This window comes from Solanum tuberosum, unplaced genomic scaffold, assembly GCF_000226075.1.
Source record: "Solanum tuberosum cultivar DM 1-3 516 R44 unplaced genomic scaffold, SolTub_3.0 scf00173, whole genome shotgun sequence".
Lineage (NCBI taxonomy): Eukaryota > Viridiplantae > Streptophyta > Magnoliopsida > Solanales > Solanaceae > Solanum > Solanum tuberosum.
The window spans coordinates 110,765-133,363 of NW_006239104.1; the positions used below are offsets into that span (position 1 = coordinate 110,765).

The 22,599-nt window shown below is 33.8% G+C and overlaps 6 protein-coding genes and 1 long non-coding RNA gene across 12 annotated transcripts; 3 read left to right on the forward strand and 4 right to left on the reverse strand.

Annotated features, from left to right (window-relative positions):
- The first annotated feature begins 241 nt into the window (after positions 1–241).
- On the forward strand, positions 242–4,053 carry LOC102590903 (serine/threonine-protein kinase PEPKR2). The gene is made up of 3 exons (XM_006354506.2): positions 242–1,325; positions 2,729–3,025; positions 3,349–4,053. The coding sequence occupies exons 1-3, from the start codon at positions 557–559 to the stop codon at positions 3,705–3,707; spliced, it is 1,425 nt and encodes a 474-aa protein (XP_006354568.1). The 5' UTR covers positions 242–556; the 3' UTR covers positions 3,708–4,053.
- A 981-nt stretch (positions 4,054–5,034) lies between these two features.
- Positions 5,035–10,743, forward strand: LOC102596018 (pentatricopeptide repeat-containing protein At3g03580). 4 transcript variants are annotated; one of them, XM_015311923.1, is made up of 4 exons: positions 5,035–7,873; positions 7,953–8,011; positions 8,216–8,289; positions 10,601–10,743. In XM_015311923.1, the coding sequence occupies exon 1, from the start codon at positions 5,106–5,108 to the stop codon at positions 7,779–7,781; it is 2,676 nt and encodes an 891-aa protein (XP_015167409.1). In that variant the 5' UTR covers positions 5,035–5,105; the 3' UTR covers positions 7,782–7,873; positions 7,953–8,011; positions 8,216–8,289; positions 10,601–10,743. The 4 variants fall into 4 exon arrangements, with proteins under 4 accessions (XP_015167409.1, XP_015167408.1, XP_015167410.1 ...); XM_015311922.1 differs by lacking the exon at positions 10,601–10,743 and adding an exon at positions 9,758–9,837; XM_015311924.1 differs by lacking the exon at positions 10,601–10,743 and adding an exon at positions 9,735–9,819.
- On the reverse strand, positions 8,338–11,479 carry LOC102591253 (uncharacterized). The gene is made up of 5 exons (XM_006354507.2): positions 10,716–11,479; positions 9,754–10,373; positions 9,266–9,374; positions 8,872–9,192; positions 8,338–8,786 (listed from the first exon to the last, which is right to left on the reverse strand). Exons 1-5 carry the CDS (start codon positions 10,863–10,865, stop codon positions 8,733–8,735), a joined length of 1,254 nt encoding a protein of 417 aa, XP_006354569.1. The 5' UTR covers positions 10,866–11,479; the 3' UTR covers positions 8,338–8,732.
- Positions 11,480–11,611: 132 nt separating this feature from the next.
- On the reverse strand, positions 11,612–12,844 carry LOC102592934 (glutathione transferase GST 23-like). The gene is made up of 3 exons (XM_006354512.2): positions 12,828–12,844; positions 12,414–12,753; positions 11,612–12,117 (listed from the first exon to the last, which is right to left on the reverse strand). The coding sequence occupies exons 2-3, from the start codon at positions 12,726–12,728 to the stop codon at positions 11,761–11,763; spliced, it is 672 nt and encodes a 223-aa protein (XP_006354574.1). The 5' UTR covers positions 12,729–12,753; positions 12,828–12,844; the 3' UTR covers positions 11,612–11,760.
- Positions 12,845–13,626: 782 nt separating this feature from the next.
- LOC107057662 (glutathione transferase GST 23-like) lies at positions 13,627–14,822 on the reverse strand. Its single transcript, XM_015311926.1, has 2 exons — positions 14,454–14,822; positions 13,627–14,195 (listed from the first exon to the last, which is right to left on the reverse strand). The coding sequence occupies exons 1-2, from the start codon at positions 14,769–14,771 to the stop codon at positions 13,836–13,838; spliced, it is 678 nt and encodes a 225-aa protein (XP_015167412.1). The 5' UTR covers positions 14,772–14,822; the 3' UTR covers positions 13,627–13,835.
- Positions 14,823–15,929: 1,107 nt separating this feature from the next.
- On the forward strand, positions 15,930–18,798 carry LOC107061917 (uncharacterized). The gene is made up of 2 exons (XR_001474311.1): positions 15,930–16,268; positions 18,595–18,798. It is a non-coding gene; the product is annotated as an uncharacterized lncRNA (long non-coding RNA).
- Positions 18,799–19,282: 484 nt separating this feature from the next.
- On the reverse strand, positions 19,283–20,649 carry LOC102591927 (glutathione transferase GST 23-like). Of its 3 annotated transcripts, none has more exons than XM_006354511.1 (3): positions 20,481–20,649; positions 19,998–20,324; positions 19,283–19,792 (listed from the first exon to the last, which is right to left on the reverse strand). In XM_006354511.1, exons 2-3 carry the CDS (start codon positions 20,310–20,312, stop codon positions 19,436–19,438), a joined length of 672 nt encoding a protein of 223 aa, XP_006354573.1. In that variant the 5' UTR covers positions 20,313–20,324; positions 20,481–20,649; the 3' UTR covers positions 19,283–19,435. The 3 variants fall into 3 exon arrangements, with proteins under 3 accessions (XP_006354573.1, XP_006354572.1, XP_006354571.1); XM_006354510.2 differs by having other exon boundaries at positions 19,998–20,337; positions 20,481–20,595; XM_006354509.2 differs by having other exon boundaries at positions 19,998–20,376; positions 20,481–20,595.
- Between the last annotated feature and the right edge of the window lie 1,950 nt (positions 20,650–22,599).

The window sequence follows — 22,599 nt, forward strand, 5'->3', positions numbered from 1 at the left end:
ACTACATTAAATATTGGTTCTGATTTATTCTTAAATGGGATTTTAAATTTTTTCTCAAATGTATTAAATTAAATGAAATTTCTTAAATTTGAAAGTACAACTTTTTATATATTAAAAATATTCTTAAATAATTATGATGTTTGACTCCTAATCCTTGTAGGATAGAGAGACAAAAAAAGCTTTATATTATAAGCTCTTATAAATAGCTCAGAAATTATTTTCTCTCTTTTCTTATTTCTTTCTAATAACACTCTCTAGAACCCCTTTTCACCTCTTTTACAAAAGCAAACCTAAATCCATTTGATCTCAATGCAGATTTGTTTTTCTTCTGATTAAGTTTAAAATTTCTGAAAGATTTTCACCTGTGATCATACCTATTGATCCCTCAATTTTTTCTGATTTTTTGGGCTATTATTTCATCTTTTTGTCGTACGAGGTTCGATTCTTGAATTTTGTGTGTTTTTCGGTTGAAAGATTTTCAGTGTCACTGTTTAGGTGATAAGTAAATTGGGTTTGGATTAGTTTTGGCTAATTTGGGGTATAGTGGGATTGATTGATGAGGAATAAGAGAAAAGGATGTGAGATTCTGTGCCCTAGACAGAGAGAGATGTGGAATTCGATTCGTGATTCGGGATCTTCGATGTCGAATTTGAAAACCCATTTTTCGTTAGAGGAATGTTCTAGAAGGTTGAAGAAAAGGTGTAAGGAAGATGATGGGTTGTGTTGTGAGGTTACTGTTGGGTCTTGTGGAAGTAGAACTAGGCTTGCTGCAACTGCGCCGCCGAGTGGGAGTTCTTCGATTAGTTTGTGTGGGAGAGGGCTTAAGAGGAAGATTGGATGTATAGAGGCAGCTACGCAAATGGGTAGGAAGAATAAGATTGAAGATGATTATGTAATGGGGGGAGCTTTAGGGAAAGGTAAATTTGGGTCAGTTTTTTTGTGTAGGAGTAAGGTTACTGGTGTTGAATTTGCTTGTAAGACATTGCCTAAAGGGGAAGAGACAGTTCATAAGGAAGTAGAGATAATGCAACACTTATCGGGGCACCCGGGTGTGGTGACATTGCATTCGGTGTATGAGGATGCGGAAAGTTTTCATTTGGTGATGGAGTTGTGTTCTGGTGGGAGGTTGATTGACGAGATGACGAAGGAGGGAAGGTATTCGGAGCATAAGTCTGCTAATATATTTAAGGATTTGATGTTGGTGATTCAATATTGCCATGATATGGGAGTTGTACATAGGGATATTAAGCCTGAGAATATCCTTCTAACTGCTTCTGGGAAGATAAAGCTTGCAGATTTCGGCTTGGCTATGAGGATTGCCAATGGTAAACAATTGCACCGGAACCGATTATATATGTTACACTTGCTTCTTTTTGTTGTCACTTATTGCACTATCATGTTTACCAGGTGTTGGAAGTTTGCTTCATTTTTATGGGATCTTTTGCTCGTATAGTCTCAGTAGCAATGCTTCTGCCTAGCATTTGCTTTTATATCTCTTCCAACTGCTAGTTGTTTCTAATAGTGTATGCCTTAGTTTTTTAATTACATGTTCCGCGGTTGGTTTAATCTAAGTTTGACTACTACTGGAGTGGGTAGACATACTTCATAGGCATGAGGAGAGTATCTTGAACTTATCTTCTCAAAGGACAATATAACATAAATAAAACCACACAGGAGAGGTAGCCCGCACAGGGCAAACCCGGTGCGACAAGCTCGACTCAGAAGGCAAACCCCTTGCTTTCGCTGCAAGGGGTTTCTTACTTGAGACCTCCAACATGGAAGTCCCAAGCCCAAACCACTGGGCCACCCCGAAGGGTATAGGATTTAGCACACAAATTATATAAGGGAGTATACAAAAAAGGAAAAAGAAAACTTAGATCGAGGGTAATTTCACTAACAAAATCAAACAGTGATATAATCCAGCTTCAACATGCGAAGTCCAAGTAAATCAGAAAAAAGTAGGGAATATAATTTCAGAGCAGCAAGAATCAAGCTATGTAGGACAGAGGTGGTGTCATGGAGTCGGGAATAGAGAGGGGGTGAAGGGGGAGGGAAGCTAAGCTAAACAAGTTAGGGTTTAACACAACTTCTCTCTTTTCTTCTTTTGTAGTGAACCCGCTCAAGTTATATGGGCTATAGACGTTGACTAAATTACCACACATCAGTAAATAATTGGAAGTCGAAACTATAGAAATCTAACTTCCTAAAGAGTACTCCCTCGGGAAAAAGAACTGTAAGGGAGAAGACTCCATGGAGAAAGGCATACACTTATCAGGATTTTTTGCTTGGCCCCACAAGTAGATGGAATTTGGTAGAACCTACCTTCAAAGAACACCTTAAGTAAACTTTCTAAATCTATGATCGTGAAGGTAGTTTACTAATCATCATTTAATTGAGTTACCTCTAGGCATGATGCTTTTGAGCAATTCAGATATTTACTTGCTAATTGACTGCTGAATTTTCCTAGTTGATCCCCATAGTTTTTTTTTTAATTATTATTTTTCTGTGTAAACATGGAACAACCCAAAATACATCTGAACATAATGTTAAAATGTGGCATATGCTCTTTTGCTTTAGTCTAAAAATGTTTTGTTGCTTTTCCTTTTATTTTATTCTTTGGTCTTTTCTGAAGGATGAGGAATTATATACTTAGCAAAGTATAGGGCCAGATATGTTCATCTTAACTCTACTTTCCACCTTATTTATGGAGGTAACTTTTATAATGCAGGTCAGAGTTTAAGTGGTTTGGCTGGAAGTCCTGCGTATGTTGCCCCTGAAGTTCTTACAGGGGATTATGGTCAAAAAGCAGATATTTGGAGTGCTGGTGTTCTTTTACATGCTCTACTGGTTGGTGTCCTTCCATTTCAAGGGGACTCTTTGGACGCTCTTTTTGAGGCAATTAAAAGCATGCAACTTGATTTTCACTCTGAAAAATGGCAATCTGTATCCAAACTTGCACGAGATCTTCTTGAGCGGATTCTCACAAGGGATGTTGCTGCAAGGATAACTGCTGAAGAAGTTTTAAGTAAGCATTTTACTTTGTTTGTAACTGACTGGTTTCTTTGCTAGTTGCTTCATTAAGTAGGTAACTGGGGCTGGCAGTTTTTTAATCCTATTTAGTTTTGATCATACATGATTTTTACTATGGAGAGAATAATCTGAATGATTAAGGCCATTGACATATTGACAATTTTCTGTTACTTTGCGCTGGTTTACACAGACAAACCCACCTTAACATTTTTATGTCGTTCTTTTGCTTGAATAATTTTTTCTTGATCTGCTTTACCAAAGTAATTATTAACATTTGGTTATTTTATTTCCAAATTACTGATTAAAGATGTATTTCAGGCCATCCATGGATGATGTTCTACACAGAGCGCACTTTGAAGACGGTGTCCGTCAGGTTGAAGCCAAAGCATTTCTCTGGAACACCAAGCCAAATACCAGCCATTACCTCTAGATTAGAATCAGATGGAAAGAAGAGATGCAGTAAATCTCTCAATGGGGAAACCAAAGATTTAAGGTGTGAAAGTTTGAACAGGGAATCTGAAGAATCCGACGACTCTGGTTTAGTTGATGTGCTTGCAGCAGCGATATTGCATTGCAGGATATCTGAACCAAAACGAAGCAGATTGTGTGTCAACAATAGTCCAATAAGGGAACAATGTTCGTCTAACGTGAATTCTAACCTTTGCAAGGCTTTCTGATCCCATCCACAATCCATGTACAGGTGTCTTGACATTATAGTGCTGATGCCTCCCTTTTCTTAGAGGAGACTGATTAATTATAAGTTACCAGCGTGCAATTTCCGATTGTACAAAGAAGCTTGGATGCAGATTAACCCGAATAACACTGGTCTATTGCCGTTGACGCATTCATTTACCTGACAGTGGATACACTGGTTTCTGTACAAACATGTAAATAGTTGATGACAGCATAGGATTGACTCTTGTGATTACAATACAATGAGAAACTAAATGGTTTGATATCTCTTATTATTTGTTGTTCTTGAACTTTGTGGCTTCCTCATCACCTATTGAATGTTTCTCTTGAGGCACTGGTATCAGTTATTTGTACACATGAAGCATTTTGCTGTAGTATACTCAGTAGCTCCCTGTGGCAATGTATTCAAGTTTTACCATACCTCTTGGAGGTAATGAAGTTGTTTATGTAAGATCCCGGTTCAAGTAAAGCAAATCTAAGTAAAAGGAACAAGAAAACATAATAATGATGGAAAGTAGTGTAGAACTTACAAGAATGGAACAATAATAAGAATAAAATAGTGCGATAACTGAACAACATAATCACCAAAGTTTATAGTCTAGACATTTTGATACATGCAATAAGAATAATAATTTCGAAGTAAAATTAAGAAAACTTTATGGCTTGTTTAATTTGAGGTATCAGTGTGAGATGGTGGGGTGGGGGCAGGGCCGGCTCTATGCTTTGGAAAATAAGGCTTTTGCCTTAGGCCCCCAAATTTCGGGGGCCCCAAATTTTTATAAAAAATAAATTATGTGTTAAAATTTCTATAGAAAAAATTGAATATTTATGCTAAAAAGTATAATTTTTTTAAAAATATATTATTTTACCCACTTTAACATCTTTTGTACTTTGTTAAAAATAAGAATTAATAATGAAAAGAGTTGAACAAAGTGAATTACAAATTATTTTTTATTTCTTTTTAAATTTTAGTTTCAAGCATTACTATAAGTATATTCAAATGGGGTATACCAAGTCATCAACTTCTTTATTTAATAGTTGTCAACTTATTACTTATAGAATCATGTTACAATTCATATAATAATTGCCTCATTCAAAGGATGTTTTTCAATCTTGAATTGATAAAATCTTACCTAAAACTAATAACTGAAAAAACAATATTAAAATGCTAATAATTTACATCTAAATAGTGTAAGAAAAATAATTTTTGAATAAATACGTATATGAAGTTTGTTTATATTTTAGGCCTCGAATTGAAATTTTGCTTTAGGCCCCCAATCACGTTGAGCCACCCCTGGGTGAGGGGTTTAGCTGCCAACTCACACCCAGAATACTATAAAATCTTCTGGTTTCAAAAATCCCAAAGATCAGTTTTTTTTTCCATGAAGACCATAAAGCTTGGCATTGTAGGCCAAAGAACCGAATATTGCTTCCATTCTTTAATCTTGAGAGCATTATCTTCTGTTACTAACCAAACTGATCTCCACAAAGTTCATTCTCTCATAGTAGTTTCAGGCCAGCATCAATCAACATTCTTCAGTGGAAAACTCATTTCGAAGTACTCCCAGTTCAAAGACCCTGTTTCTTCATTATCCATTTTCCGCATAAATTCGCCTACACATAATGTTTACTTATGGAACACTATCATTAGAGCCATGACCCATAATGGGTTATGGTCTAAAGCATTAGACTTTTATACCCAAATGAGAAAATTAAATGTTAAGCCTGATAATTATACATTTCCTTCGATTATTAATTCTTGTGGCAGTTTATTGGATCTTGAAATGGTGAAAATTGTGCATAATGATGTTTTGGAGATGGGGTTTGGATCAGATTTGTATATATGTAATGCTTTGATTGATATGTATTCGAGGATGAACGAATTAGGGAGAGCGCGTGAGGTGTTTGATAAAATGCCTAGTAGAGATGTGGTTTCTTGGAATAGTTTGGTTTCAGGGTATAGTGCGAATGGGTATTGGGAAGAGGCGTTAGAAGCTTTTCGAGAGGGACGGTTATCAGGTGTTGCTGCTGATGCTTTTACTGTGTCTAGTGTTTTACCTGCATGTGGGGGTCTGATGGAGGTTGAACAGGGTCAGATAGTTCATGGGTTGGTGGAGAAGAGTGGCATTAAGGGAGATATAGCTGTGAGTAATGGACTGCTTTCAATGTACTTTAAGTTTGAGAGGTTGTTGGACTGTCAGAGAATCTTTGATGAGATGATATTTAGAGATATTGTCACTTGGAATATCATAATTTGTGGGTTTTCTCACTCGGGGTTATATCAGGAGTCCATCAAATTATTTCGAGAAATGGTTTATGAATATGAGCCGGATCTGCTTACAGTTACTTCTGTGTTGCAAGCTTGTGGGCATATGGGGGATTTAAGATTTGGAAGATATGTACATGACTATATTTTGGAAAACAGATACGAATGTGACACAACCGCTTGCAATATCATAATTAACATGTATGCAAGATGTGGTGATTTGGTGGCTGCAAGGCAAGTTTTTGACAACATGAAAAGATGGGATTTGGTCTCATGGAACTCAATGATTAGTGGTTATTTTGAGAACGGGTTTAATAAAGAAGCAGTTGATCTGCTTAAGATGATGAGGATAGACTTGCAACCTGATTCTGTCACTTTTGTGACACTACTCTCAATGTGTACAGAGTTGATGGACGTGGATTTTGCAAGAGAGCTCCACTGCGATATAATTAAGAGAGGATATGATTCCACTCTTATTGTGGGCAATGCTCTTCTAGATGTGTATGCTAAATGTGGTAAAATGGAGCATTCAGTGTGGCAATTTGAGATCATGAGTACTAGAGATATTGTAACGTGGAATACTATTATTGCTGCCTGTAGCCATTATGAGGAAAGTTACGTAGGTTTAAAGATGCTCAGTAGGATGAGAATGGAAGGAATCATGCCAGATGTGGCTACCATTTTAGGTTCGCTGCCTTTGTGTTCCTTACTTGCTGCCAAAAGACAGGGAAAAGAGCTGCATGGCTTCATAATCAGGCTCAATTTGGAGTCACAAGTCCCTGTTGGAAATGCACTGATCGAGATGTACTCTAAAACTGGGAGTTTAAAGAATGCAATCTTGGTCTTTGAGCACATGAGGATTAAAGATGTGGTGACATGGACAGCAATGATCTCTGCATATGGAATGTATGGCGAAGGAAAGAAGGCTCTCAGATCTTTTCAGCAGATGAAGGAGACGGGTACTGTTCTCGATCATATTGTTTTTGTTGCCGTTATATATGCTTGTAGCCATTCTGGTTTAGTGCAAGATGGTCGTGCATGCTTTAACCAAATGAGAAAAAAATACAACATTGAGCCTAGGATTGAACATTATGCTTGCATGGTTGATCTTTTATCACGTTCTGGGCTACTGGTTGAAGCAGAGGATTTTATCCTTTCTATGCCGCTGCAGCCTGATGCAAGTATGTGGGGATCTCTACTTAGTGCTTGTCGAGCTAGTGGAGATACCGGGACTGCTGAGCGTGTCGTAGAACGCCTTGTTGAATTGAACTCTGATGATCCTGGGTATAATGTTTTAGCTTCCAATGTATATGCCTCCTTAGGGAAGTGGGACCAAGTGAGAACAATACGAAAATCTTTGAAAGCTAGAGGACTTAGGAAAGACCCAGGATGTAGCTGGATTGAGATTTGTAACAGAGTTTTTATTTTTGGCACTGGTGATAGGTCCTTTCAACAATTCAAGCAAGTCAATGAGCTCATAGAGGACCTCAATAGAACAATGGATAAGGAAGGTTATGTTGCTGACTTAAAATTTGTTTTGCATGATGTCGGTGAAGATGAGAAGATAAATTTGCTTTATGGGCATAGTGAAAGACTTGCTATAGCATTTGGATTGTTGAACACAAAAGAAGGTTCACCTTTGCAAGTAATGAAGAATCTACGGGTTTGTGGAGATTGCCACACTTGGACCAAGTATGTGTCAAAAATTGTTCAGAGGGAAATACTAGTTAGAGATGCAAATCGCTTTCACTTGTTCAAGGATGGGACATGTAGCTGCAGAGACCGCTGGTAATTAAAGTTTGTTGTCCTTCCTAATACTTAAAAGATGGAGAGATCCCTGCAATTGGGCAAATTAAGGTTCTGTCATTTGGAAACAATCTGGAGGTGAGATATCTTTCTGCTTATTAGAGATGTGAGATTTCAAGCTATATCTCCTGTACTATGTTTGTAGCTTTATTTGCAGGATTGGTGCAGTAGTCGACTTCAGGAGAGATGCAAAACTATTAAGGACTTCCGTATCTGGTAAGTCTTTACTTTTTAAAGGTAAAATTGCTGTAATAGAATTTGTGAGCCATCTCAAGTGCTGTTTACTTCTGTGTATTTCTGTTGACTCATTATTAGGTATTTCATTAGAAACTCTTTTATGCTGTGACAGTAGTTCAGATAAATGGTTGCACTTTGTCTTTTCTTCTTTATTTGTTTTAATTTTGATCATTATCGTTGAAGGGCCTGTTTCTTTCCGGTGGAGTAGTGTGCCTACTTGCTCATTTGGAAGTAGAAAGATAGTGATGCATAAAAAGGTATACTATTATATTTCTTTTTTGGTAGGTCAAGGGTACTTTAAATTTCTTGCTGTGGATGATCATGTACTGGACGTTTAATTCAATAGTCCAACCATGTAATTCTCAAATATCAGTCCACTTATCATGTATGGGTTTATACATACATCAAGTAAAAGAAATATAACTGGTAGAATCATGACCGTGAGCTTCTTTTCTATGGATCTTTTCATCCATCAATCATATCTAATTGAGTACAATCTACATATTGACACTTCTACTTTATGTTATTCAAAAGTACCAGATATATTGCCAGTCTCAATAGACTCTAACACACCAGTAATGCTATTCATACAATAAAACTGCTGTGGTAGTGAAACATAACAGTTGGAAGTTTGGAAGAGATAGCTTCTTGAGCTTGAGATTCAAAAGCAGGGAATGTTGCATAGAAGCAATAACCATATCTAATCCTGTTGCTGTATTGATTGGGGCAACTCTAACTGACTTCCCTGTGGATTCTGGAATATATGAAGAAAATTTCGTTAGAACAAAAGTTAAAACTTAGTTGTATAATGTGCTTATTAGAGAAGCCAGAAATGTTACCTGCAACTGGTGACAGATTTCAAAAACTTCAGCATGGGGTGCCCAGTCTCCAAAATTCCTTTCAATAAATTGATAAGCTATTCCACTCTTCCCTCTGCCAACAATGTAGAGTCCTCCTTTTATCTCACCTTCACCCCTGAAGTTTTGCTCCACCCCCATGGATTTTGCTCGCTTGTAATTTGCAATAGCTCTAGGATTAAATAGAAAGCCTGATATGAACTTATCTTTTAGAAGATTTCCTCCTCCCAGAGATTTATAAAATTCCATGCTTCTGTCAAAGAGGACTACACCACCCCAGTATCGAGGCCAGAAATCTTTCACCTGTATAACAAAACCCAGCATAATAAACCAGGTCCTTCCAAAGAAATGTCAGAGAAAATGTAGACAAATTTACCTCTGCTTCTATTTGCTCATGAAGAACAGCAAATAATTGAACCCCTAACGCATCAAATATTGGTTTCTTTGCATAGAGTTGGTGGGCTTCAGCTCTGCACATGATGCACCTGTTTTCCATAGCCTTTTTGGTATGAGACACACTAATTCTTGCTCATAGATAAATAATGAATTTCATCTTCTTTCCTAGAAAAAGTAAATACCACTCGTTCTTTAAAGGAAAAATCTTTCCTAGACTGTATCCTTCATCAGTGCATCAGAATTTAGTGAAATCACACAGATTATTGGATCATCTACTCTTGGTGAAGTTCTATGCAGATATTGACTTGAGTTACCTTGTGAAATTCTTGCAATAAGTTTCTTTGTTTCTGTTTAACCAAGTATTGTCTATGAACCTAAAAGAGTCAGCGTCTAAGATATAGCATACCAATTTAGCTACGATTTTTATCAATTATAGGTTTGAATTGCAGAAATAATTTGATGCTTTACCCAGGGCGACGAATGCATATAATCACTGCTGGTTTATCACGCCAGAGCTCTGAAGCCTTCATTGGCGGACTCTTTGATTTCACCAAACGCTCCGTTCCAATCTTGTACTCTGGTGTTAGTTTCTGAACTGAGATATTCTCAATGGAGGAATAAGGAGCAACATTCTCAATTACTGGGGTTGCCTGCACACAGCCACATGCTCTAGGTTCATCTGGCATTGAAGCTACAATTCCCTTAAAAACATGTCCATCTTTAATTTTGAAATCAGCCATTGATTGTTCAAGGGATACATCATAAGCTGTGTTGGTTCTTCCAAGAGATCTTGTCATAGTCTGCTTCCTGGAGGTGACAGCAGAAATGTCCTTGTAAAGACTCTCATTCCTCAAGGCAGTTCTTCTGCTCGCTTGGAGATTATATGCTTCTGGCAAAGCATCTCCCCCAGAAGTTGTAGTTCTGTCTGTAAAGCGGGCAACATGGCCCCTTTTCATTCCATACACTGTAGTAAGATCTACTTTGGTTAGCTTAAGAAGCTCAGGAAGAGACTTCCCAGACTCCTCAAACGTATCCGCATATTGCATCAGTGCACGATTATGCAAGTATGACCTGATTTCCAGTGCATCCTAGATTAGGAAATAAATAAATCATCAGAGCAATATCTTATTTTGTTTTTCTGTAACTTTTCAGATGTACAGAAAACTAGCCTGACAAATTTCTGTCCATTGTTTAATTTGAGCAAATAACATAGAAATGGAATGGAGGAGTTTAGGACTTTTGATTAAGCACATAGAAGCTTTATTATCTTATTTCTGTTGTTAACTTAATTCTTGTGATATGTCATATTATCTAGGGAAACACAAGAGTTACTCATTTGTTGACACAGATTTGCAAAACTATATGAAGATGAACCCCAGATGATTTTCTCGAGATATAACAAGAAAGGGTGAATTATCAATAAAGAGAACCTTTTGTCGTTGAGTCATCAACTCGTTCATATCGTCTGCATTCATAGTCTTCAAAGTTGGTACATCATCCCAGCCTTCCTCCAGCAGCTTTGGTAGAAGTCCTTGCAGAGATCCATTTCCAACGAAGTCCTCGATTGCAAAAGAAGCCATCTTCTTCTCAAGGCGAGTAAGAGTGAGAATAGATACTTGGAAGAAAGTCTTGTTTATGCAAGTTTGAAACAGTCACTTCGACACTATCTATGGTTTTGGTCAATTCCTGCCCTAATGTCACACGTAATCTTACAGTGACTGATGAACTACTTCACTCAGAGATAGATATGGAATGCTTTCAATAAGTTAATGACTAGTTCCAGTCATGACGAAAGGAAGATGAAATATTGAAGGCTAAAAAATGGAAATATCGACAAATGGCAAAAGGTAAACTTGCTATTATTAAATCTTCTTTAGTTCAACCAAAGGGGCAGATTGAATATTTAAAGCTTTGTTGGCCAACTGCCGGCCAAACATTTTTGCCAAAGCTGCACCAGTTGTCATACCTTATGAAATCCTACCTGTCCCGAAGGGAAGTCTCCAAAGCGGGACTGTATATTAACTCCGTCTCTGACGAAGAAGGTTCATTGTACATATATATGTTTCACTCCTAATTATCATACGATATGACCAAGTTTGTTCTTGGTCAAATAACAGATGCTTCTACTGAACTTAATTACGATACTATTGTGAATATCAGTTACCCAATGATAGGACACATTGTTTAGGTGTGTAATTGATGACTTCACAATAGTTTATCTGTCTTATTCCAAAGTTTAATATTTAAAATATTACTCTTAAACTAATGTGATACTGTTTGGTTCATAATCTAATACGTAGGAGTATTAAGACGAGACTTTCATAAATTATTAATAAGATTAAAAATATATTGCCATGAAAAACTTCTATTATTCTTGATACATAATCCAAAAACCATCTAAAAGTACTTGATCATACAAATAGTTTGTTGTTATTTCCATAAACTATAAGACACATACTGCAGCAATTTCACCATTTAATTTGCTGTCTGAAATTTTTCATGAAGCAGTTGGAATTTGGTTACTAGTTTGTCTCGTGGTGGCAAGTGTTGTTTGATTGCCGGAGCATCACAAAAGTTTTTCATCCATCCTGATAAGAGCGGAAATTTGTGTGCATCAAACAACTTCAGATCCATTACCTCCTCAAACACATCAAGAAGATACGCCATCCAACCAAGTGCAAGATCCACATATCCTATACTTTCTCCACCAAAAAATTTCTTCTCTTTCAATTGCTCTTCAATGATTTCTAGGTTTTGCACTGCTGGAACAAAAGCTTCCTTTTTCGCCTCATCTCCTTTTTCTGTGAAAATACTCCATACTGATGGCAGAAGCTGCAGATCATGAAAGACAAAATATCAATGAAAATGATCAATTCAATAACTGGAAATGCCTATTGTCCTAGTATATTCACCAGTATTATCTGATCACTGTTAATAATACAGGTGCAACTCAATAAAATTAAAAATTAGTGACCTAAAGTCAAATTATATAGATACGTGTTAATCTACTGATATAACTCAATAAAATTAGTGGCCTAAAGTCAAATTATATAGATACATGAAAATAGTTACCAGATCTTCTCAAAATATTTTTGTTCTGAAATTAACAGAGATCAACAGTTTCTTACCTTGTCATCCACAAATTTTGCCCAAAAACGTGCCATGGCTTTCTCATAAGGATCCTGAGGTAGCAAAGGAGCTGTTTCGTTCCATGTCTCATCGATATACTCGAGAATCACGAGTGATTCACAGATTGGTTTGCCTTTGTGTACAAGTACAGGAATCTTTTTGTGAACAGGATTATACTGGAGGAGTTCAGAGCTCTTCTGGGTTAAATCTTCAAATATGGCTTCGTATTCAATCCCTTTGATATGCAGCGCCCAAACGATCCTCAAACCAAATGGACTTGACCATGTCCTGTAAAGCTTCACTTCATCTGCCATGTTTGTTTTAATTTGCAATTGATATCTGCAAGCTAATGTTTATTTATACACTCACAATTTTATTTATATTTTAAGCTAAAGATGATTTGGACTAATTACCTTATCACAACAGTATGTGTGGATATGACAAGTCCAATGACTTGTTTCACTTCGTCTTTTCTATTGTATTCCAAAACTTTGTGCTTTAGTGTAAGAATTTTAGGAAGAAATGTGTAGGGAATTTTGATTGATTTTTGTGAGATGAATTTACAAATGGATGTTCATCTATTTATATTACTAATTTAGGGATAAAAGTGTAAATAATTATTATTATTTAAATTCCTATATATTTACAAAATAGTCATATTACTAGAATTCTCTACGTGTCTAGAATTTTCTAAGGACTTTTCAGGTAAAAAATCTATGATATTCTAGTTTCTACATGAGATTCTCACATTTCTCTAGAACTTTCTACTATGGACTAGTCTTCTTCCAATATAATCTCTCGCAACTTTGTGTCATGTGAAACTTACGTGGTGCTTATGTGGCATGATGACGTGACAAGTCGTCATATTTATTCCTAAAAAATTCTCAAGCATATTAATAATTAGGGATAATTGCACTTTTGACCCTTCAATTAATCGCAAAATTTTATTTTGGTCCTTATATTATATGTTATATGATTTAATATATTTAACTTCTTAAAAAAATATAAAATGTACGTTTTAGCCCTTTTATAAAGAAAAATATTATATTTGGATTCATTTTAGAAGTACATCATAAGCTTTAACATAACTTCTTACGAATTAAATGATGGAATAATTAACAATTTTGTGAATATTAACAAGAGAAAGCTAAGTGGTTATCTGCAGAATGGAAGATTGCAAGATGCTCTGCACCTGTTTCATATGATGCCATGGAGGAATGCAGTATCATGGAATTCGAAAAAGGTGTAGCAAAGTTGCCTATGGGTATGGAGAGTTGTTACTTTAGCAATCATGTATGTCGTCTGGTATTTTTCATGATACATAGTCCAGAAAGCATATCCAAAAGTACTTGATCATACAAACATCAGTTTATTGTTATTTCCATAACCTATAAGACACATACTGCAACAATTTTCACCATTTAATTTGATGTCGTCTGGTATTTTTCATGGAGCAGTTGGTATTTGGTTACTAGTCTGTCTCGTGGTGGCAAGTGTTGTTTGATTGCCGGAGCATCACAAAAGTTTTTCATCCATCCTGACAAGAGAGGAAATTTGTGTGCATCAAACAACTTCAGATCGATTACCTCCTCAAACACATCAAGAAGAAACGCCATCCAACCAAGTACAAGATCCACATATCCTATACTTTCTCCACCAAAAAATTTCTTCCCTTTCAATTGCTCTTCAATGAGTTCTAGATTTTGCACTGCTGGAACAAGAGCTTCCTTTTTCGCCTCATATCCTTTTTCTGTGAAAACACTCGTTACTGATGGCAGAAGCTGCAGATCATGAAAGACAAATATCAACGAAAATATTGATCAATTCAGTAACTGAAAATGCCTATTGTCCGACTGATCACTTTGCTCAAATGTTAATATACAGGTGCAACTCAATAAAATTAGTGGTCTAAAGTCAAATTATATAGATACATATGTTAATGTACTCAATAAAATTAGTGGTCTAAAGCCAAATTATATAGATACATGAAAATAGTTACTTGTTCTGAAATTAACAGAGATCAATGGTATCGATCTTACCTTGTCATCCACAAATTTTGCCCAAAAACGTGCCATGGCTTTCTCATAAGGATCCTGAGGTAGCAAAGGAGTTGTTTCCTTCTTCCATGTCTCATCGATATACTCAAGAATTACGAGTGATTCACAGATTGGTTTGCCTTGGTGTACAAGTACAGGAACTTTTTTATGAACAGGATTATACTGGAGGAGTTGAGGGCTCTTATGGCTTAAATCTTCAAAGATGGCTTCGTATTCAATCCCTTTGATATGTAGTGCCCAAACGATTCTCAAACTAAATCGGCTTGACCATGTCCTGTAAAGCTTCACTTCATCTGCCATGTTTGTTTTAATTTGCAACTCATATCTGCAAGCTAATGTTTATTTATACACTCACAAAACTGTATATTTTACTCTTTAAATTAATAAAAATTACATAAATCATACTGTGTTAAGAGCTACTTATATCTTATTTTTAATCTTTTCCGAACTACAGAAATCTCTAAAATTTATAGGATCTCGTATACATTAGAAAACCTACGGATACATAGAGGAAATTATCCAAGAAGGGATAAGGATGTATCGAGAGGAGATTTTTGTAATTTCTTTTAAATAGTAGGAAATTTTAGAAATTATAATAAAAGTTTAGCTATTGAACTTAAGCTTAGCAGGACACATTTTTTAAAAATTAAAATCATGTTCATGTGACTTATATGAGAGATTATAATATGAAAATATAAATTTACTATTGCAAAAAATTATTTGTCGTAAAGAAATATAAGTTAGTTAATGATCCACACAAAATAGGGGCAAAAGTCCAAATGACCACTCACGTTGCTCTTTACTTTGACAGAGGGGATGTATAATACACAAGAGCGGAGCTAGGTGGGGTTCGTGAGTTTGGACGAACTTAGTAATTTTTTTGTGGATTTTATATTTGTACTAGAAAATTAAATAAATATATATGTATATTAACTTATGAATCCATATTAAAATTGATTGATGGCTCAGTTGCAAGGAAAGGGCCATGAAAATGCTTTCTACGCTAGAGTTATGGATTCAAACCCTACTATTAATGAAATATTTCTCAAATTTAGAACCCAAAACTTCTAATCATGACTCTATCTTAATAGACTAATGTTTATGTCTACGTCTAAAATTCAAATCTTTGGTATTTTCTTCCTCAAATATTTTAAAATTCAAGCCAAACTCTGATGTCAGCCATTGCGTTACAAAGCCTGGAAATTATAATTTCTTACATTTTAAGCTAAAGTTGATTTGTAGTTTGGACTAATTACCTTTATGACAACAGTGTGTGTGGAAATGAGAAGTCCAATGAATTGTTTCACTTCGTCTTTTCTATTGACTTGGTCTTTGCTCTTGTTTTCATCTGGTAATTCCAAAACTTTGTGCTCACATCTATTTATATACTAACTTAGGAGTTAAAATTGGAAAAAATGGTCAAAAACCCCCCCTAATCTATAGCCGGATTCCCAACTACACACTCATACTTTACGGGGGTCCTATTACCCCCCTGAACATTTTTTTTTACTAATTTTCTCACCCTTATTTGCTGACGTGTCCACATAAATCAGATATAATTAAATGTTTGTTTACACGCGCTGCCACATAATGACTGGACCCCAGAACCCACGAATTTCCTTTAATCTTTTCATTTTCCTCTTTCTTTCTCTAAACCCTAACCTTTTTTCAATCTGACCAAATTCACCCCATTCTCTTCGATCTGAGATTTCGTTCCAATCGAAGTTTGCTGGGAAGGTTGGGGAAGGTTCGTTTAGCTTTTTTCGTTTGTTGGGTCGAAGTTTTCTCTAAGTAAAGGTTAGTTCTTTTAGTTCTTTACTAGCGATTTTGAACGATATTGATTATTGTGTTTGATTAGGGTTATGAAATTGACAAAAAAATGAAGAGCAATAACTGGGTTTTGGTATAATAGCATTCCATTGAAGAAATTTTTTGAACCATAACTATGAAATCAGAGAAATTACAAGTCCTAAAGCTTCAAGCTTTTTCGAAATTGAAACTACAGTTGAATGCTTTGACAAGTAAATTCAAGTTTTAAGCTGATTTGGGAGAGAATGAAGGAATATACCGTTGGAGATTTGTCAACTATTAGAAGAATTGAGAAAAAAAGGAAGAAAAAGAGAGTTTGATTTTGGGAGAGATGAGATTATACCATTGGAGATTTAATATAGCTGATTTGGACTCACATGTGTAGTTTTCTTCAGCTTTTAACGTTTTATTTTCTGTTCTTACGCGCCTAAGGGAGTTGATCTCACCTTCTTGGACATGTCAGCAAATAAGGGTGAGAAAATTAGTAAAAAAAAATGTTCAGGGGGGTAATAGGACCCCCATAAAGTATGAATGTGTAATTGGGAATCCGGCTATAGGTTGAAGGGGCTTTTGGTCATTTTCTCGTTAAAATAGAAATAATAATTATAATATAAGTTTTACATATATACAAAGTAGTCATTTTCTTAGAACTCTCTAAGTAACCTGAGAAATTTCCACATTCTCTAGAATTTTCTACTATGGACTAGCCTTTTCTTATAAAAAAAAAACTCAAATATTATGTGGCATGATGACATAGCGGATCCTCATATTTATTCCTAAAAAATTCTCAAGCATATTCACGATTAGGGATAATAGCACTTTTGACCCTTTAATTAAATTAATGGTAAAATTTTATTTTGATCCTTATATTATATTATATCCGTTCACTTTACTTGTCCCTTATTTCAAAAATATATTTTTCATTTTTACTTGTCTCTTTTAATATATTAAGAAAAGACAATAATTTTTTTTTCATGTTTTACCCATAACATTAAATACTTATTTCCCAAATCATTTTTTAAGACATCATTTAATAGGGAATAATTTGATAAAATACTTAGGAGTCGTTTGATAGAGTGTATTAGGAAATATAATGCATGCATTAGGTGTGTGTATTAGTAGTACCTTGTTTGGTACACTTTTTCTTGCCATGTATACATTCCATTGTGTATTAAGTTGTGTATTACTAATACCAAGTAATTCTAGGTATTAGTAATACATAGCATTTAACACTTGCATTAAGATTAAATAATTACAAAACTACCCTCATAGCCTTTTTAAAACATTTCCTAACATTTTCTCTTCTTTTCATTTTCTTTCTTGTCATATGTGTTTATTTTTATTTGTTTTTCAATGTCTTTTAATTTGTTGATGTCTTAATGGACTTTATGGCCTCTTAAATATCTTTTTTTTTTTAATAATCTAATTTCAACATACTTTAATAAAAAAAATTACTATTGTGGCGATAAATTTGATAAAAAAAATTCTTTGCCAAACTTTTCACAAAAATATTTTGACTCAAATAGTACAACTATTTAATATTATTTTTGAAAAGAAGAAGAGGAGTTAATGATGTTTCAGCAAAGAACTTTGTTGCAAAGAAGTGTAAAAATAAATAAAGTGTGAAGGATATTTTTGTAAACATATATTTTTAAATAGAAATTATGCAAGATTTGTTATTTCTAATACATCAAATCAAACAGTGTATAAAAATAATGCTTGCATAACTAATGCAAGCATTAATAATACAAGCACTACTAATGCAAGCATTATTAATGCATCCTATTTTGCATTATTCTTATACACTCTACCAAACGATCCCTTTTATATCATTAATTATTTCTCAATTGATATGTCAAGTCAAACTGTGACAAATAAAAGTGAATAGAGAAAGTATAATTTAATATATTTAACTTTCTTAAAAAAATATAAATGTACGTATTAGTCCTTTTATAAAGAAAAATATATATTTTTGGATTCATTTTAGAAGTATACATCATAAGCTTATTACCATAACTTCTTACTAATTAAATTATAGGAATAATTAACAATTTTGTGAATATTCAGGATAAAAAATGTAAATTTCATTTAATCGAAGGTTATTAAATAAATATAGTACAATATCGCAAGAATTAATACATATACGATGTCATATATGATGTGAATTGTCATGTTAAACACACGTGTGTATACTCATCCAAATTATTACTCTTTCCTTTTTTCTTTCCCTGGTTGAAATCAACATTTACTTATTAAGTAGTAGTATTATATTTATGTATAGAAGGCTCAAATGGGCTTCACATATTTTCTTTAGGAACACAAATTGTACAATTGGAACTCAAAAATTACTAGATCTTTCAAGAAAGGTGATATTGAAGGGGCACGCAAGCTGTTTGATTTCTGGGTATGTAAGAAATGGGATGATATAGCTAGTGCTCGAGAGTTGTTTGAGCATATGCCTTGAAAAGATGAAACCTCATGAAACGGTATCATTTCCAGATATCAAAACGATTTTATATGTCTAGATGTTGCAAAATAATTACAAGCAATGTGGTCTCATTATGTGGACTTCTTGCTTTGTATGGTTGGGGAAGAGCTTTGCATGCCAGTGTAACTAAGAGTCGCTTTGAAAATGCTACGAGGAGTATTATTTTCTAAATTATAAAGAGATACAAGGAAATGTTGCATTCATTATTGGTATAAAATTGCAATTTTTCCAGTATTACAATTGCCGTTCAAAACTAATACTACTATTACAATTTGCACTTTAGATAATTTTACCATTACAATTTTTTTACCAATATCAGGCACAACGAAAAAAGGTTTAGCAAAGTTGCCTATGGATATGGAGAGTTGTTACTTTAGCAATCATTTGAAAAAAGCGGAATAGGAGAGCATTTGAAGGGGTAAACGAGACTTTGTAAAAATACAAAGTTGATATAGGCTCGATCTCTTCTTTAGTATACAACATTTTCCTCAGTTATTAATAAAAATTAAAGATATTTAGCCAGGTAAAGCTTCTATTATTCCTGATACATGACACATAGTCCAGAAAGCATATCCAAAAGTACTTTGATCATACAAACAATTCCACAATCAGCTTGTTGTTATTTCCATAAACTATAATAAGACACATACTGCAGCAATTTCACCATTTAATTTGCTGTCTGAAATTTTTCATGAAACAGTTGGAATCTGGTTACTAGTTTGTCTCGTGGTGGCAAGTGTTGTTTGATTGCCGGAGCATCACAAAAGTTTTTCATCCATCCTGATAAGAGCGGAAATTTGTGTGCATCAAACAACTTCAGATCGATTACCTCCTCAAACACATCAAGCAGATACGCCACCCAACCAAGTGCAAGATCCACATATCCTATACTTTCTCCACCAAAAAATTTCTTCTCTTTCAATTGCTCTTCAATGATTTCTAGGTTTTGCACGGCTGGAACAAGAGCTTCCTTTTTTGCCTCATATCCTTTTTCTGTGAAAACACTCCATACTGATGGCAGAAGCTGCAGATCATGAAAGACAAATATCAACGAAAATGATCAATTCAATAACTGAAAATGCCTATTGTCCGATTGATCACTTTGCTCAAATGTTAATATACAGGTACAACTCAATAAAATTAGTGGCCTAAAGTCAAATTATATAGATACAAGAAAATAGTTAACATAAATTTTATTTTTGAGCTGAGATCAATGGTATCGATTTTACCTTGTCGTCCACAAATTTTGCCCAAAAACGGGCCATGGCTTTCTCATAAGGATCCTGAGGTAGCAAAGGAGTTGTTTCCTTCCATGTCTCATCGATATACTCGAGAATCACCAGTGATTCACAGATTGGTTTGCCTTTGTGTACAAGTACAGGAATCTTTTTGTGAACAGGATTATACTGGAGGAGTTGAGGGCTCTTCTGGCTTAAATCTTCAAAGACGTTTTCGTATTCGATCCCTTTGATATGCATCGCCCAAACGATCCTCAAACCATATGGACTTGACCATGTTCTGTAAAGCTTCACTTCATCAGCCATGTTTGCTTTAATCTGCAATTGATATCTGCAAGCTAATGTACCTTTTGCCCTTTATGGTGTTTAACTTGTGTGGGACACAAATTTTTTAGAAATTAAAATCATGTTCATTTCACTTATAAGAGATTATGATACGAAAATATAAATTTATTCTTTGCGAAAAATATTTACCTTATAACAACAGTGTGTGGGGAATGATAAGTCCAATGAACTGTTTCACTTCGTCTTTGCTCTAGTTTTCATCTGGTATTTCAAAACTTTGTGCTCATGTTGTTGTGTCACTTGATTTTTGTTGGATGATTTGTAAATGGATGTTCATCTATTTATATACTAACTTAGGGGTTACAATATAAATAATAATTATTATGTCAGTCCTTATATATCTACAAAGTAATCATTATTCTAGAATTCTCTGTGTGTCTAGAATTTTCTAAGGACTTTTCAAGAAATATCTATGATATTCTAGGTTCTACCTGAGAAATTCCCACAATTCTCTAGAATATTCTACCATGGACTAGCCTTTATCCCTCCAAATATTAAAAAATTAAATTAAGAAATAAAAAATATATAAGGTATGCAGTAAATACAGTGCCGGCTCTTGCTTGATAAATTTAAGGCACATGCCTTAGGCCCCCAATTTTTGGGGGCCTCAAATTTTCATCAAGAAAAAATTATGTGTTAATTTTTTTAATTAAAAAATAATTATTTTTACTTAAAAAGTATAATTTTAAACAAATATATATTATTTTATTATTTTTAACTCCAATCAAATAGAAGAAATTAAGAAAATATTATTTTGTATGTTTACATTCTCTTCGCTAACACTCGTATTATTTATCTTTTTAAAATTCTTTTGCACTTTCTTTTTAATTTTTTTTGATAAGTTAGAGTAATACACTATCAAAAATATAAATTAATAGTCGAAAAAATTCAACAAAGTGACTTACAATTTTTCTTTTGTTTGTTTCTTCTTAAATATTCAAGTATTACATAAACATATTAAAGTAGGGTTATAACTTATACCAAGTTATCAATTTCTTGTATCAGATTTTATGGTTCTAATTCTTATCTTTATGTAAAGCTTGTCAACTTATTACTTATAGTATTATGTTAACAATTTATATAATGATTGCCTCAGTAAAAGAATATTTTTCAATGTTGAATTGATAAAATATTACTTAAAATTAATAATTAAAAACGATATTTGAAAAAAAACATTTTAAGAAAAGATATCAAGTAATAATTTGCACTTAAAAAGTTTTAAAAAATAAAATACTATATTTGATATTTATATAGATTTTAGGCCTCAATTAAAATTTCGTTTTAGGCCTCAAATTACGTTGAGCCGCCCCTGAGTAAATAAAGAATCATAAATTATATGTAAATACATCCAATATATTTTTATTTTGAAACAAAACAAAAGATGAAAAAAATTAAAAATAGATTACATGGTTGGTATAGTTATTGAATAGTTTTGAAAGTGTTTTTCCTTTTTCAACTGCATATATTCATCACAGAAATTGTTTGATCCCAACTTCATCAATTGATCGTCTTTCTTTAAAAAATTTTTAAAAAATTAACTAATCATCTTCAAAATCTTGAGCTTTTAAAATAAAGTACAGTTGATAATATTAGCTTTCTTCATATGTAAGCTTTCTACCTGGGAAACTTTGTGCCATGTGGAACTTACGTGACACTTATGTGGCATGATGACGTAGCTGATCGTCATATTTATTCTTTAAAATTCTCAATCATATTAACAATTAGGGATAATAGCACTTTTGACCCTTTAATTAATGGTAAAATTTTATTTTGATCCTTATATAATTATACTCTCCCGTTCACTTTTATTTGTCACTAATTTCTAAAATAAATTTTCATTTTTACTTATCACTTTTGACATATCAAGGAAAGACAATAATTTATTTTTTGTGTTTTACCCTCAAGATTAAATACTTATTTTCCAAATTATTTTTTAAGACATCATTTAATAGGGGATGATTTGATAAAATACTTATATCATTAATTATTTTCTTAATAGGCATGTCAAGTCAAACTATGACAAGTAAAAGTGAGGGAGTATTATACTTTTAAAAAAATTTGAAATGTACCTTATAGTCATTTTATAAAGAAAAATAATATTTTTGGACTCATTTTAGAAGTACATCATAAGTTTAACATAACTTCTTACAAATTACTAATGATAGGAATAATTAACAATTTTGTGAATATTAACCAGCGAAAGAATAAAAAATGTAAATAATATATATATATATATATATATATACAC